General features: G+C 40.9%; 1 protein-coding gene across 1 annotated transcript in view; it reads right to left on the bottom strand.

Moving 5' to 3' along the window:
• Positions 1-9,195: 9,195 nt before the first annotated feature.
• DNAI3 (dynein axonemal intermediate chain 3) overlaps positions 9,196-17,186 on the bottom strand; it is a 69,131-nt gene continuing 61,140 nt past the window's right edge. Inside the window, exons 20-23 of the mRNA XM_012747610.2 lie at positions 15,420-15,624; positions 13,874-13,965; positions 11,836-11,958; positions 9,196-9,458 (exon numbers count right to left, since the gene is read on the bottom strand). Of these exons, the coding sequence (XP_012603064.1) occupies positions 9,318-9,458; positions 11,836-11,958; positions 13,874-13,965; positions 15,420-15,624 (561 nt within the window). The 3' untranslated portion in view covers positions 9,196-9,317. The remainder of the gene's footprint in view (positions 9,459-11,835; positions 11,959-13,873; positions 13,966-15,419; positions 15,625-17,186) is intronic.

The raw sequence follows: 17,186 nt of genomic DNA, 5'->3' as shown, positions 1-17,186 counted from the left end.
ACATTGATACACACAGCAACATGAATGGACCTCAAAAGTAAAAGAAGACAGACAAAAATGCGTTCATACCATATGATTCCAGTTATGTAAAATTCTACAAAACACAAGTGTTCTGACGTGACAGAAAGCAGATCATTGATTGCCTGGGAATTGGGGCCGGCAGGGGTTGGGGGAAGGAAGCACAGGAAGGACCTAGGAAAAGGGGGCATGAGGAAACTTCTGGGAGTGATGGATATGTTTATGTCCTGGTTTTGGTGATACTTTCATGTGTATACATATGTCAACTTACCCAGTTGTGTACTTTAAATATATATAGTGGTCTGGCTATGTGGCTCATGCCTGTAATCCTAGCACTCTGGGAGGCCGAGGCAGGAGGATTGCTCAAGGTCAGGAGTTCGAAACCAGCCTGAGGAAGAGTGAGACCCCTGTGTCTACTAAAAATCGAAAGAAATTAATTGGCCAACTAAAAATATACAGAAAAAATTAGCTGGGCATGGTGGTACGTGCCTGTAGTCTCAGCTACTCAGGAGGCTGAGGCAGGAGGATTGCTTGAACCCAGGAGATTGAGGTTGCTGTGAGCTAGGCTGACTCCATGATACTCACTCTAGCCGGGGCAACAGAGTGAGACTTTGTCTCAAAAAAAAAGAAAAAAGAAAAAAATATATATATATATATTGTATTTTATATAAATCACACTTCAGTAACATTATTAAAAGTGTGTGTGTGTATATGTGTGTGTATGTGTGTATTATACATGTGAGATTTATGTAGGAGCATAATATTGCAGGTGAGAACATGGACTCTGGAGCCAGACAGCCTTGGTTTGTGCCCTGCTGTGTCACTTAATGGCATTATAATCTTGGGCAAGTAACTTAATTTTTTATGCCTCAGTTTTCTTACCTGAAAATGAGGATAACCATAGTACCCACAACCTGATAGAATTGTTGAGGAGATTAAATGAGTTCACACATTCAAAGCATTTAGAATAGTGCCTGACACTATAGTAAGGACTCATGAAATGTCAGCTCTTGCTATCAGTAGTGTGGCGTTTGTTAAGTTTTCGGCAGTAAACACGAACACTGTCAAGTCATAAAGGCCTATTATATCCCCTCCGATTCCAGCCCCTGAAGTAAACATAATTAACATTTTGATGGCTACACTTCTAGGTTTTTCTATAAATCTACAGAGAAATATGAATATCTGCATATTGGTACAAATACGTGTACACATTTTGCATAACTGGGGGCATATTATACATATTATTGTACAACTTTGATTTTTCTCTTGATAATTTGTGGACTTTCTTGTTGAAATGAACAAATGTGTATTTTCCCTCATCACAGCTGAAGAATAGTATTTTTTCTGATGAACATAATGTACTTTGCCATTTCCTATTGGTGGGCATTTAGATTCCTTTCACATATCACAATTTTAATCTGGCTAATGTTTTCTCTTTTTAGTACCAGAAGCCAACACTGTCAATTTCTCCATTAGCACTCCCCACCCACTGCTTCCTTGAATGCTCTAAAAACCAAAGCATTCCTTATTCTACGAGCCTGACCTTTACAAGCCAAAGAAAGGAAAAGGAAAAAAGAGAGAGAGAAAAATAACAATAAAAGTGAATTCCTGCTAGTGTTATGTTTAAATCACTGTGCAAAGTGCTTTTGCTGTCCTTAGAAAGTATGTCTAAGGGACATGTTTTCAAGTTGCTCTTTTAATCCACAAACTCAAATATTTTTTTTTCTTTTTTCTAAGTCACACTTTTTATTATTTCTTTGGAGGCAGACCTTTTTTGTGTCCCTTTATTTATGTTTTATCCTTTGTTTCACATACAGAAAATAGTAAACTAATAGGTAAAGTCTTTGCTGGATTTGCCCTCCAGTTTTGGAATCTTTTTGTGTATTTGTCATAGGCTGAATAATGCCCCCAAAGATACCCATACCCTAATCCCTGGAGTTTATGAATGTTACCCCATATGGTAAAAAGGATTTCATAGATATAATTAAAGATTTTGAGCTGGAGAGGTTTTCCTGGACTATCCAGATGGAGCCTAAATGTAAATCACAGGTGTTCCTACTAAAGGGAGACAAAGGGAGATTTGACTATCGCAGAGGAAAAAGGGGATGTGCAGGTGCAAGCAGAGGTGAGAGTGATGCAGCCAGAGGCCAAGGAGTACCAGCCGGCCCGGAAGCAGAAGTGGGAGGAGGTGAGGAAGCCATTCTTCAGTGGAGCGCCAGAGGAATCAGCCCTGCTGGTTTCAGACTTTTGCTCTCTAGAACTTTAAGTGAACAAATTTCTGTTGTTTTAAGCTACTGAATTCATGGTAATTTGTTAGGAAACTAATACAGAGCTCTATTCACAATGTTCTATAATTAATTTAGCTATTTTTTTCAATTTGCTACTTGTGATTGTTCTTGTTAATTGCTTTTCTTTCAATGAGTGCTTTGCAGACATTGGGACAAAATTATATATTTTAAACCAGTGATAAAAATGAGTTTATAATGGCCTTTCATGGTATAAACAGGGGCTTGTTAACCCCCTATGCTCACCTGTTTCTTGCCTTCCCCGTCCCTACTGTAGCTGCCCCAAACTACCAGGGCCTTGCTTTGATATGGTCCTACATCTTTGCACTCCCACACATCAGAGGTTTCCACTATTTATAGTCTAATATTTACCTTTATCATTCAGTACTTATTTCATTCTGTTTTCTGTTATAGTTATTTGACTTCATGGCTTATTGTCTCTACTTGATTATATATATTAAAGGCAGGGATTTGCTATACACTATACTCTTTTATAATCCTTCCTAGAACAAAATAGAGATAGAAATAAATAAACATACTATTTGGGGCTTATTTCCAGTTATTAACACATTCTAGGTAACTAATCTTTACTGAGGATTACTATTTTTTGGACACTCTACTAGGAATTGTATATATTCTATCTCATTTAATCCTCACAAGAGCCATATGAGGTGGTTTTTCTATTTCCCTATTTTCTATTTCTCCAGCTATCTATTGCTACATAACAAAATACCAAAACTTAGTGGTTTAAAATAATGACAGCATTTACTTTTTGGACAAATCTGAGTTTAGGCAGGTCTAGGCAGGGCTAGCTCATCTCTGCTCCACTGACCATCAGCTAGGGTAGCTCAAAGATGAAAGGCTCAGGTCTGGAGTCATCTGAAGGCTCATTTACTCACATGTCTGGTGCTTGACACTAGCTCTTGGCTGAAACCTTAGTGACAGCTGTCGACCAGGACACCTACGTGTGCCCTCTCCATGGGCTGCCACATAATAGTGGCTGGGTTCCCAGGGCAAGTGGCCAGTGAGGGCAAGCCAGGTGGAAGTAGTGCGGTCCTGTAGGACCTGGCCTCAGAAGCGATTCAGTGCCATTCCCACTGCATTCTATTTGTTGAGGCAACCACAGAGCCCTTCCCAATTTCCAGGGGAGGGGAAATAGAGTCTATCTCTTGATGGGGGTGTGGCAATAGCATGTGGGGCAGGGAATATTTTCCTGGCCTTTCTTTTTATTTTCATGTGACCTTTGTAGAGAAGTAATGCTTTGGCCATTTTTTAGAAATCCTCCTGCCACAGTAGCAGCTCGTCATGGTTAAATTATTAAAGCTTGTAAGTAAGTGGCTGAGTGTTCCGAATTCTGACTCCAAAGCCCTATGATCCACATATTTTCTTTACGACTTTTAAAGTGATCAATATCACATTATTGATTCCTTTTATAATCTCTAAACAAATTCTTATGAGCACTGTTCATTCACCATCTGAAGACTATATATGAATTATTTTTCAAAGGTTCATAGATACTATTGTGCTGTATAAGATACTAATTTGTTTTATAGCATTTTTTAATTCTTGGTAGCTTTTTATTCATGGAAAGGGAATAGCATTTTCAAGGAAATAGAGGTGAGAGTACAGCATGTGTGGAGAATAGCATGGAGTGAAACCGCTGGAGAAAGGAGAGCAAAACCATAAGAGATGAGAACACAAAGCAAGCAGGGCCAGATACAGCAAAGGACTTCGACCCAGGGGGAAGGAGGAACCACTGAAACATGTAATCAGGGAAGTGATGGAGTTCAGATTTGATATTTAAACGACCACTTTGGCTTCAGTGTTGAGTATTTAAGAGCATGGGATTTGGAGTGGTATGTAAATCCCAATTCACCCACTTACTGCATGGTTTGGAGTTTTCTTAGAATATTACATATTCTTTTAACCTGTAGACTCAGGTAATTTTCAATTTAGAGAAGCTTTTTATTCATTTTGATATCTTGGTCCCCGCCCCCCCCCCCGTGTCGTATTAACTGTGCATAGATTTAAGTCCAATTCCTGGGTTCAAAATGATAGTTGTGCACGTCTGTTCTAAAGAGACAGAGTAGTTCTCTAATCTACTTGAATTCGTCAGAATGTTAATCAAACACTATCAGGAATTACAATGTAATAAAAATATACTACAATAAACTTTCTTTGATGATTCAAAAGTCACCTCAGAATCCCAAAGTAGTTCAGCACTTTGGCAAAAATATTACTCCATATTTTTTTATAACACCTAGATTTCACAAAGTACTTTCATATATTTTATCTTATTTAATTTTTACAATTCTGGGCAGTGGGAATTATTAGCCCCATTTGGTGGATGAAGAAATGAAGGCTCAGAGAGGTTATTTGCCCCACATTGCAACGCCTGAGTGTGAACTCTTCTTGGCTGTCTCTGTACTGATCAGTAATTACTGTCCAGTCCTGCAGATGTGAGTATCTGGCTGACACTTTTTATATTTTAGATTTGACTTAGTGTTATTTTCTAGAGTTTTTTTTTTTCCAAAGATAAACTATTCTTTAAAATATGGTTCCTAAAAGGGCTGGAAAATGTATCTCTAATTGACAGGGAAGAATGTAAGATCTTCTATTTCACATCATCCTTCCTTCTCCTCTTGGAGAAGAATAAAAACATCTCAGAATATCCAACATACAGGTGAGTTAGAGAAACTTTATTTTCTGTCGTTTTAAGTTTGGAGCATTGCGTATATTTTGTGTATCATATTTATTAACAAGGAAGCATTTGAAAACAATTACACAATTTAAATAAATCCATCGTTTCTCCATAAACTTCCAACGTTGGTTTTGTTGGTGTGTGGGATTCCACTCTGACCGGGTGGCAGTTGTTTCACATAAGCCTGTGTGACCCCCACACAACTCATCGCCATAGAAGGAGTGAATTTGTCACGCAGGGTTTCATCTGCCCTTTTTATTTAATTTCCGTTGTGAGGACCTTGCTCAGTTACACAAGATCTGCTCTGGCAATGGCAACCTAGCAACTGGGTGGAATGCCACCCACCCTGGGCAGCCTCCGGGGTAGAAGGGCACAGGGAGATGTTAATTATTTACAGTGGTGGATTAGTGAGGCTACAAAGAGCACCTGGGCCACCGTCCACTGGAGCTAATTGCCTTTTTGTCTGAAGTGCACACAGACAATGTGTTTATCTGAGGACCCCAAAATATGCTGTTTTAATTACACATTTCTTGGTGGGTAAAAAGCAATTTGTAAAGCTGAATGACAATTAAATTTAATCTAAATAAATCAAATATTATTAGAATGATTAATTTTCTGAGTGACATTTTAAGTTTTGTAAAAAAGAAAGCCGTTCATATTTTAAGTATTATGCCCACCATTCGTGGTCTCATATTAAAATGGTCAAAGGCTAGTACTAAACCAGGCATGCTTAGTCCCTGCTTAAGTCGCTTTTGAGTCTAGGAGACATTCCTGTTATTAGTAGTAACAAAAATATTAAAAGCAGAGATTACTACCTAGAACAAAGAGGAAGCTACGGCTTCTCTGGTGTGTGCACACCTGCACCTGAGAAAAGCAAGAAAAGGAAATAACATTCATGAAGCATCAACTATGTGCCAGGTACTTACATACACTGTCCCTGTATGAGGCAGGGTAGGTATAATTACTGTCCCTATTTTACAGATGAGATAACTAAGACTAAAATGGGGATGGCAATTACACCTATGCTACCTGGGGCAAGTGCAGGCGGGGAAGCGTTGGAGCTTTGGGGATTGGAAGGGGGCACCCAGTCAGCCCGTGTCCACTCATGCCTGGCGTCCCTGCACCTCCAGCTAGGGTTGGTGAGCGCCCCAGCTTGAGCCTCAGCTGCATTATTTATGCAGCATGTGCGGCCTTGTCCCCTGAATGGAGGGTCTGAGCCAGACCAGAGGACATTCACTTGAGCGGCTGGAGACCCTTAGAGAGAACTCGCCCCTGGGGAGGAGGCGGCGGCACCGTGAGTCCACCCGAATTTCTAGGTGAGGGTGACATAGGGAAGTATAACATATAGCTCGGCCACGCTGCGTGGCCGGAGCCTCCTCCCAGCCCGCCTCGGTCCTTTCCTCTTTCCTTCCACGGGCACCAGACCTGCGTGGAGGGCTGAAGGCTCTCCAGACTCCTGCTCTCGCCCCAGTAAATCTCTCACTCGTCCACTCCTGCCTTGGTGTTTGCTGCTTGCTGGGTTTGAGCTGACACAGAAGCATTGTCCCAGCACCTTCTCCATGGTACAGGCCACCAGGCAGCTCTAGCGTTTTGAGAGCAGGGAGCCTTGAGTGCCTGGCGGGTGTGGGCTTGTTTTCGAATACGTGTGATTCCACCTTCGTCCCAGGGGTTACTGGACACACCTGGAGGCACTTGGCAGAAGGCTGGGACACCTGGTCAGCAGGTGGGGCGAGAGCCCAAGGAACTTGGGCTACAGCTACTTCTCTGAGCCCTCGGTGGCCATGGGCTGGTGAAGGTGACAAGACCTGGAAAAGCTGACCTTGTAAACATACAGTGAAAAGATCATCCTGAACTGATAATAATAACTGCTCGCATAAGCAGGAGGAACTGCATGTTTAGTTTTTACAACAAGAATGTTAAAATAATTTTGTGTTTGTAAATTAGGCAAAATAATAGCAAAATGTATTTACTGCTTGCTGTTATCTACCAGTCACTGTACTAAGCTCTTTTTTTTTTTTTAGACAGAGTCTCACTTTGTTGCCCAGGCTAGAGTGAGTGCCATGTCATCAGCCTAGCTCACAGCAACCTCAATCTCCTGGGCTCAAGTGCTCCTACTGCCTCAGCCTCCCCAGTAGCTGGGACTACAGGCATGCGCCACCATGCCCGGCTAATTTTTTGTATATATAGTTTTAGTTGGTCAATTAGTTTCTTTCTATTTTTAGTAGAGACAAGGTCTCCCTCTTGCTCAGGCTGGTTTTGAACTCCTGACCTTGAGCAATCCGCCCGCCTTGGCCTCCCAGAGGGCTAGGATTACAGGCATGAGCCACGGCACCCGGCCCATACTAAGCTCTTTATTTGATAATCCTAAAACAGACACTTATTCAATATCCATTGTTCTTGTCTCCTATGCTAACCAAGCCCTGCTTTTGATTGAGACAGCAATGTGCCCACCCCAGGTAATGGCTTATGTCACACAGTCATGATGCCCCTGCTCTCTGCAGTCCCAGCTTCTTTTGCACTGAGGGTGGGCACTGGGTCACGGCGCACAATTTCTAGAAGACTGCAGCGGGAAATCCCTCGCACCTTTCAGGTCTTTGCTCAAATTTTGCTTCCCTGACAACCTTGTCTAAAATGGTAGAGCCTGGCGCATAGTGGGCACTCGGCACATTTTTTAAAGTGAACTCACGAAAATAAAATAAGATCTCTGGAGAAAGTGCAAAACAGCAAGCACCCAAATGGCAGGAAGACACCAGGCACGTTTGGTGAACAGGAGGCCAGCGTGACTGGGTGGGGCTGAGGCAGGGGAGGGGTGAGGGACATGACGGGAGATAGCGGACAGCCTGCCTGCACCAGGGTTTGCAGGCCACAGGGAAGCCTTTCATTTCTATTTCCACATTAAGCTTTAGTACAGGGCATCCTAATCCTCTACCTTGAACTACTGCTTCCTAATAGGATTTCCTGCTGTGACTCTCTGCACTTTAATCCATTTCTTATCTTCCTCAAAATAAAGCTGATCATGTCACCTGCCTGCTTAGCCCTTCTATTAATTCTCTCCACAAATTATAATCCGGCTTCCCGAACTTAGTTTATGGGAACCTTCACAGTATGACTCCAAGATCTGCCACTCAGAGAGGCTCACATGCCGTTGTTGCCTTTTTGTGCCTACACTGGTCAAGCCCCTGTGTTGACCAGAAGACCTGATGGTGAGCCCTGTGTCTTGTTCTGTGTGTGGAAAGAAAGTTTTCAACTTTGCACAATTAAGTATGATGTTTATCGTAGGATTGTTTTACATGCCCTTCGTCAGATTAAGGGAATTCTCTTCTTTCTGTAGTTGCTAAGAATTTCTTTTTCATTTTTTTTATTTTATTATTTTGGCATATTATGGGGGTACAGATTTTAAGGTTTCAATAAATGCCCATTCCCCTCCACCCCCCCACAAGTCTTAGTCTCCAGCGTGACCATCCCCCAGATGGTGCACATCTCACTCATTATGTATGTATACACCCGCCCCCCTCCCCCCTGCCCAATACCCTATTACTGTAGTTCCTATGTGTCCACTTAGGTGCTGCTCAGTTAATACCAGTTTGCTGGTGAGTATATGTGGTGCTTGTTTTTCCATTCTTGGGATACTTCACTTAGTAGTATGGGTTCTAAAGAATTTTTTTTTACTGTTATCATGAATGGATGTCAAATTTTATCAAATGTTTTTCTGCATCTATATGGTATCATAGTTTCTCTCCTTTAATTAATCACTGATTTATTTTCTATGATTAAATTAACCATACATTCTCTGGATAACTCCAACTTGAGTTTCATGTGTTATCCTTTAAAAATATATATATATATGTGTATATATATATTTCTGGATTCAGTTTGCTAACATTTTGTTTAGCACATGGCCCTACAATCTGTGCAGTGGCCCAGGGGAAGCACTTTTTGGAGAGGTGATGACAAGCAAGCTGAGAGGTAAAAGAGCAAAGTTTGATTTCCCTTCTGCCTGGGATTAGGGCCTCTGTGTGGACGGCAAGGACTGGGTGTGGGATGTCCGAAGCTCCCTATTACTATAGAAAAATACAAATTTTGTTATTGAAAACGCTCATATTCAGTACAAAATTCAGTACATATTCAGTACAAAAATGGAAACAAATCTTATTGTTATAATTCCAAAGTTTTAATAGCAGTGAAATAAAAGCCTATATTGATAAATAAGCCTATATATGTTCAGTTTGCTAGTTCATCTTATGTAAAAAAATAATGAATAAAAGAAGGAGGGGTTCCACAAAGTCCCTTAAACACATCTTCAGAAAGCTTTTCTACAAGTCTATGTATGACATCTTCTCTGAGAGTTTGATTAGGCCAAGATGGATGAGGACAGACTTTTCCAACTCCAAATAACTTTCGTAGTCAGCTTTCAACTCAGCCTCTATTTGTTCTTTTGACTTCTGATACGTTTTCTACCGGGAGAAAAACAAGACATCCCTATGAGATGCTGTTAGTTAAAAATAGCAAAGGATGGGAAGGGGCTGTCTGTGAGCAGTTGACCCGGAAGGGGTTTGCAAGAGGGTGGGAGGCGTCTGAAGTGCTGGGGAAATGGGGAGTGGGGAAGACACGGCCCTCCAACCCTTCTCTCAAATAAAAAAAAAACACAAAAAAACCCCTCTTCCAGTGTACTTCCCCATAACTCTTGCCTCCATGGTGTAGCCTGGAGGGTAATTGCCTGGAGCTTGCAGAATTCTTTTGAAGTCCCTCCTCTCCTAAATCCCATATAGATGGCACACTTGTGGCTCACATGGCAACTACTACTTTCCCCAGCTTTGAGTCTGCAGCTGAAATTCCAGTTTGGAAAATTCCCTTTAAGGAGTGAGCTGTATACATATAGCTGTATACAGTCTGCAAATAGAAGGGTATATGACTTTCCTGGAATCTGAGGGTGAAGCGCACAGCCTCACCCTGGCGCCTGGTGGGCGTTCACAAAGACCAGCCTTGCTGGACCAATGTGTGATTGTTCCCTGCCCTCTGTAATAACATTAATAGTGAACACCTACTAGTACTTTCGGTGTGTGTTACTGGCTTAGTGCTGTACATATTGCAACTCATCTAATGCCCACTGCAGTCCTCTGAGGTCGTTGCAGTTACTGTTCTCATTTCCCCTTCATTACCAGGTGCTTACGAGGAGACATTTGTGACCAACAGTAGTTGTTTTTCCTTAGAGACCCTTTTCATGTTCTAAATGTAACAGAGGAACCCTTTTAAATTCTACCACCTAGTTCCAGGAACATCTGAGAAATGGTAGTTCTACTTAAAAGAGGTACTGGCTCAAATGCAGATACAAGGAGTTGGAAAAGTTTTGGAAACTAAAAAACGCAGTACAATTTTAAGATACAATTATTATACTATTCGGCTGTTTTAAAAGTATTTCACATGCAAATTATTTTTTGATTATCCACAATTCTACTTGTTCCACCTGATGCAGATAATGAGGAGCTGTCGCTGTGGTATTTAAAGACTCATGATAATTGTGGGTAATTGTTGGGATAGGAGCAGATTATATCCCACAATGGAATTTCAACCAGCGTTTGTTCAGTGCACAAAGAACAAAACCAAGACCAATTTGTTTGTATTAATAACAGTGGAACACAATGAAAAGTTAATTAACTGGTATTCTTTTATACTTTGTTATCACTAAACAATGTTTTTTGAATTGAGACCCTCTGCTTTTATTGCACTAATTAGTATCTATCAATAAGTGGTAATGTTAACCTATTTCCTAATCTCATACATTAAAATATTTCCACACACTGGTGCTTTTTATGAAGATGGAGGGTCTCACATGAATAATTCTATTGGAGGAGGCTATGTATTTGGCTATAAAGAAACTACAGGTCGGATCAATGATGAAATTGCTGGTGACACATGGGAGGATATGAGAAAGAAGTAGAAATATAGACTGAGATGACCTCAGGTGAGAAAGAGAGAAGAGATGTCTTCACAGAAATTTAAAAGCCCCAAATTCCATGGGCAAGGGAAGAGCAAGAGTCACAGAAGTCATATCAAACAGGGAGGAGCTGAGAAAGAGGAGAGTTGGGGGCTTTTGAGCTTAGCTTCCTTTCTGATAGAGTTTAAGATTGATATGTCCCGTACCAAATTTTCCTCTATTTCAAGTTCAATTTTCCTCTGTTTCACAGCTCCAGTATATTATATGTGGTAAAATTCATCTCTCTCTTGCCTATGTATCTATCTACCTATCTGTGTATCTATGTATCTATCGTGTACCTATCTATCGTTATTGTTATAATAGCTCTCATTTACTGAAAGTCTAAAATTTGTTCAGTTATTGAACTGAAAGCCTTACAATAATCCTAAAAGGTAGTTATCAGTATTCCTGTTTGCAAGACAGGAGAGCTGAAGCTCAGCAAAGATGGGAGCCTTGCTCTAGTCTCATAGCTAGTAAGTGGCAGAGTTGGGATTAGGCCCACATGTCTTTATTCCATATTTAACTCTTTTCCCACCACCTGTTTTAATGCATTATTGGCCAGATATTAAAATTCTATATAATGAAAGCATTCAAATTTTGAATAAATGTATTGATACTGAAGGACTTTGCTATATAGAAAATTTCAGAAATTTAAGTTGGATAGAATCTCAATAGGTGTCCAACTGGCAGTTCTCGCTCATAGTGAGCTAAGAAATCAAAGCAATGCTCTCTTGACTCTAATGAGAACAAGAATGTGAAAAGGTATAACTTTCCTCTGGAAACTGTGGAATAAGCTAAACCAACATATTTCACTGGTGTTAGAGGAAAGCCAGTTTCACTTCTGAAATGTAACTTACAACTTTTTTCTTCTCCTTTTCCAGCTCCATTTCATTCTTTTCTTCCTCACGAATAATTTTGCGCTGTTCTACATAATCCAGATGCTTGACTTCTCTTTCAAAGTAGTGATTAACACTTGACATCTGTAGGAAACAAAAGCCCTTGAGAAGGTAACCCATAGGAAGTCCCGTGTCCTTCCTTAGGTTCTGTTAGAATTCCTGCTGCTCATAATTAGGTACATTAGCCACCCAATCCACCTCCCTACTCTACTTGATCATTACCTAATGACTACCTATCTAATCATTATGTTGATTACCTACTTTGGGATACTTCAAATCTTTCAGGTGAATGTAATTTGGAAACTGTGCCTACAGGCCTACTACCAGACAAGCTAGCTCAATCTGGGGTCTACTGTGTAAGATGTATGTCCCTATGGCTCAGAGGTTTCCAGAGCAGGGCTAGAAGGAGAGAACTGTAAAAAACTGCAATATCAGGGATTGATTTTTTACTTTTTCTCCCTTCTTACTTCCAAGACTGAGTGAAATTTCATGTCACCAACCAAACTTGGAAAACCCAGATGAGGATATCAATGTAGAACCTTAAAGGGAATGAAAGCAAAGCCAAGTTCCTGGCCCCCTGGAGAGCTTAGTGTGTAGGCATAAAAATAGAAGCAGAGAAGTCAGCAGAGACCTTGAGGAAGGCAATCAGGGAGAGAAAGCTTTTCACCAGCCAGTAACTAGGCTGATGTTGTTGGGACTTGCAATGGATTGCAATGTATATATTTAATGTTGGTTGTATATATATTTATGTATTTCTATTCATTGATCTTTTTAAAACCTCATGATTAACATTGTTTGAAGTACTTGGGTGGCGGGTACAGGGCAGGGGGTGTGCAGAATATTGCCAGTTCAGATGTGCTACCTGCAATACACCAAGTTGAGGGAGGAGGAGGTGAGGGTGGGTGATGAAAAGAGAAGCATAGAGATGTCAACTGAGCCCTTAGGGAAGGGCATTGCTGAAATAAGCATCCCACTCCTCAGTTACAACTGGAAAATAACATTCTATGATTATGAATCCCCAAATCAATTATTCTCCCAGAGTCTGGACTTCATTTACTTAGCTTCCTTCCCATCTCAAGTCTGGGTTTTATTGGTTTTTGTTGTTGTTTTTATTTTTTTATTTATTTATTTTTATTTTATTTTTTTTGAGACAGTCTCGCTTTGTTGCCCAGGCTAGAGTGAGTGCCGTGGCGTCAGCCTAGCTCACAGCAACCTCAAACTCCTGGGCTCAAGGGATCCTCCTGCCTCAGCCTCCCAAGTAGCTGGGACTACAGGCATGCGCCACCATGCCCGGCTAATTTTTTTTTTGTATATATTAGTTGGCCAATTAATTTCTTTCTATTTATAGTAGAGACAGGGTCTCGCTCTTGCTCAGGCTGGTTTCGAACTCCTGACCTTCAGCAATCCGCCCGCCTCGGCCTCCCAGAGAGCTAGGATTACAGGCGTGAGCCACCGCGCCCGGCCTGTTGTTGTTTTTAAACTTCAAACTGTTTAACTCATACAACAGACATACATCCTCTTATTTTTGACTGCGTGAATCTTTTGTTCCCTTATAGAGCAAAAATGCTGTCGTTTCTACAGCATTTTTTTTTTTTTTTTTTTTTTTTTGAGACAGAGTCTCACTTTGTTGCCCAGGCTAGAGTGAGTGCCATGGCGTCAACCTCACTCGCAGCAACCTCAATCTCCTGGGCTCAAGCAATCCTCCTGCCTCAGCCTCCCGAGTAGCTGGGACTACAGGCATGCGCCACCATGCCCGGGTAATTTTTTGTATATATTTTAAGTTGGTCGATTAATTTCTTTCTATTTTTGGTAGAGATGGGGTCTCGCTCAGGCTGGTTTTGAACTCCTGACCTCGAGCAATCCGCCCACCTCGGCTTCCCAGAGTGCTAGGATTACAGGGGTGAGCCACCGCGCCCGGCCATGTCGTTTCTAACACACTACTAAAACATGCCTCAGCAATATCTGGTCACAAAAATCCTCAATGCCAAAAGTTACAAACCTCATTGGTGGAAGGGCGACTTAACGTCCAAGGAATTTCTAATATATGCAGGGTTCCGTAATAATCCGCTATGGCTATAAATTGCTGCTTAGCTGAAAAATTTAAAAAATGGGAAGGAAAAGTCAGCAAACAGAAAGTCATCTTAAGCAGTTAAATATGAAATGTGTTTTTGTTTAGTGGTCTCCCAAAGGACCTGCTGTGGATACAATGATCTTGGCATCTTCATAAGATGTTCATGACTGGACCATATAAACACGTAAAAGTCATTTTTTCCAGTTGATGAATTGAAAGCTAAGACTCTGAGCTTGTCAGACACCCTGCCACCTCAAATCTTGTTTTCCTGGTGTCTATATAAGGAGTGTGGCTCCCAGCTGAGGCTGACCTTCTTTGTGGTTGGGCCTATTGGGCGGACTTGAGAAGAAAGCTGGGGGAACACATGGAGAGATTTTCAAAGAAAAGTCATAAAGTACATTTTCACCAAACACAGAAGGATACCATTATCCTTTAATGGATTTCAAAGATACAGCCAGAACACCAATTTTCTTATTGTAAAAAACAAATTGCTTCCTTTGAACATTTTAAATGAGTATAATACACAAAGTGTTTAAGAATTTTAATTTTCTATCTCATCATGTATGGGCTTTTTTTCTTCTTTTCATTTTAAGAAGAAATGCTTCAAACTGCTAAATCCTGGACTCATAATTCCTATAGGTATAGAAAAGCCATGTTTTGCATCAAAAATGGGAAAACACACTTTGGTGATACACATGGCTAAGCACTGGTCAGACTGTGGCCTTGAGATTCTGAAGACTGAGTTTCCAAATCTAAGGTCTCTGAGAGAGAAATGGATAGAAAGATAATTTTATGCCTGCACACCTTTGGAAACAAAAGGAAACTTCTTTGAAAAGGAGCAAGTACTACTTGGGGAAAACCGAAAATTGGGACAAAGGAAATAGATTACTTTTCCATAGACACATCCTTGAATTTATGCTTTGTTATACATTTATTTTTCCTCGTAAGTGATTCAAAGGTCCCAGAGAGTCATTATCTCTAATGAAGAGAAATGCTCGATGTTGTCCAGGGGAGAACCACAAGTGACATAATATGGAAACATGTGACATAATGAAATGTTAAAGAAAGGAAACTTATTCTATCTGGAAAAGAAGCAGCAAAAGGCAGCAAAGATTTGGGGGTCACCCTGTCTGGCCTGGAGGAGATGAGAAGGATGCTTTCCATCATGTGGTTCAAAACCGGCTCTGCTGAGGCATATGAAACGTGGCTCAGAAACCAGTGGAGATGAGACAAAACAGTGAGAAAAGCTCCTGTTGTAGCCAGGATTTGAGAGCAAGAGAGAAAGGAAAGGAAAAGGAGGGATGGGAAGGAAAGGGAGGATAGGAGAAGAGAAGGAAAGGGAGAGGAAGGGAAGGGGTGGGTGGGAAGAAAAACAAAAACCTGAGAAAAAAACATGGGCGGCTTTCCAGAAAAATGTCAAAATGTTCCTGAGTTACCCAAAATGACTTAGCTCATTTGATTAGAATTAACATACAGGAAAAGGTCCAGGGTTTGATGTAGGTGATCATAGTGATGCAAATATTTTGGGACAGCGCTGGTTCATGGGTTTTCTCCAGAAGGTCCCAGATATCGACGTATCCATCTTCTCTGCCAATATAGAAAACTCCAGGCCTTGTCAGGGACCAGTGCCCTGAGGTATACCTTTTTGGTGCACAGCATGACTGAAGGAGGGGCCCACTCTAAGCAAATTTTAAAAAGACAAACGAAAAGCTTTTGTCATTATCAGAGGGAAATTCACAATGATTTTAAGTACAATTTAGCTGGCTATGATCATATGACAGCAAAATTATGCACACTAGGAAGTCTTCTTTTTATTTTTATTTTTTTATTTTTTTTTGAGACAGAGTCTCGCTTTGTTGCCCAGGCTAGAGTGAGTGCCGTGGCGTCAGCCTAGCTCACAGCAACCTCAAACTCCTGGGCTCGAGTGATCCTTCTGCCTCAGCCTCCCTGGTAGCTGGGACTACAGGCATGCGCCACAATGCCCGGCTAGAAGTCTTCTTTTTAATGTAGTATTTTTAGATAACACTAGCTCCTTTCTTTCCTATATGTTTTTATTTTCTTTTTCTTCTTTTTTTTTTTTTTTCTTTCTTTTTCTGAGACAGAGTCTCACTCTGTTTCCTAGGTTAGAGTACATCGTAGCCTCGAACTCCTGGGCTTAAGCGTTCCACCCACCTCAGCCTCCCGAGTAGCTGGGACTGCCTAGTTAATTTTTTATTTTAGTTGTTTGCAGAGGCCAGGTCTCGCTATGTTGCCCAGGCTGATCTCAAACTTCTGGCCTCAAGTGATCCTCCCCCTGCCTCAGCTACCCAAAGTGCTGAGATTACATGTTTGAGCCACTGTGTCCAGCCTCTTTCCCCTCTTTTTTGCTTGTTTACATAAACCATTTAAAAAAAAATTAGTTGTTTTTTAGAAAAGATCAAACATTCCATTGAGCTGTTGATTGTTCTAATAATCCAGCTACTTCCAAATCCATTACTCTTTCTACAGAGATTGGTGGACATTAGACACGTAAAGATTATAGGGACATTTTGCTTATACCTTTACTTTGCTGCCAGATATCTGCTTCCCATGGAAACAGCTCTGGTAGTCAGTAAAAGCAAATGAAAAATCTGTCAACTCCAGCGGTGAGCTGCATGTTGAAAATCAACAGAAAATTGGAAAATTCTCATTAAGTGACTTCAAGTGGAAGCATCTGACAGCTGATAAATATATTTGGAAGAGGTTTTAAACCACCAAAGCATCATGAGATCATATTTTCTTTTCTCTACTATGGGGTAATTTGCCTTCTTTGGGAGGTTTTTACAGAAAAAGATCAGGCTTTCAACCCACTATCAGGCTTTATCTAGCAACCAGGTGTGCTCATTCGTCTACTTACATCTGTAGGGACTAAACTAAACCATGGAGCTGTCTCCCACCCTCCAATACATGTATAAGAAACTTTCCTGTGGGGAAAGAAGAATGTCATACATTCATAAACTCCTTAGAGGTGACACTTCAAACCTGTTCTCCTTGTCCACTTCTCACGGTGACTTCAGTTTCTATGGATGTCCAGGATTCTGCCCCCCCCATAGTCTTTGCACCATCTTGCCTGAATTTTTTTTTCTTTTTACTACAAAACTTGCCCATTGTAAAAATACCCCTCAAACATGCAGAAGTACATTGGTATAACATAGACGTCCTTTCGTTGATGGACACTGAAGTAGTTTCTAATTGTTTTCAATGATAGATTTGTACATATATT

Source organism: Microcebus murinus, chromosome 2, assembly GCF_040939455.1.
Source record: "Microcebus murinus isolate Inina chromosome 2, M.murinus_Inina_mat1.0, whole genome shotgun sequence".
NCBI classification, from domain to species: Eukaryota; Metazoa; Chordata; class Mammalia; order Primates; family Cheirogaleidae; genus Microcebus; species Microcebus murinus.
This window is presented reverse-complemented; position numbering and strand designations above follow the sequence as displayed.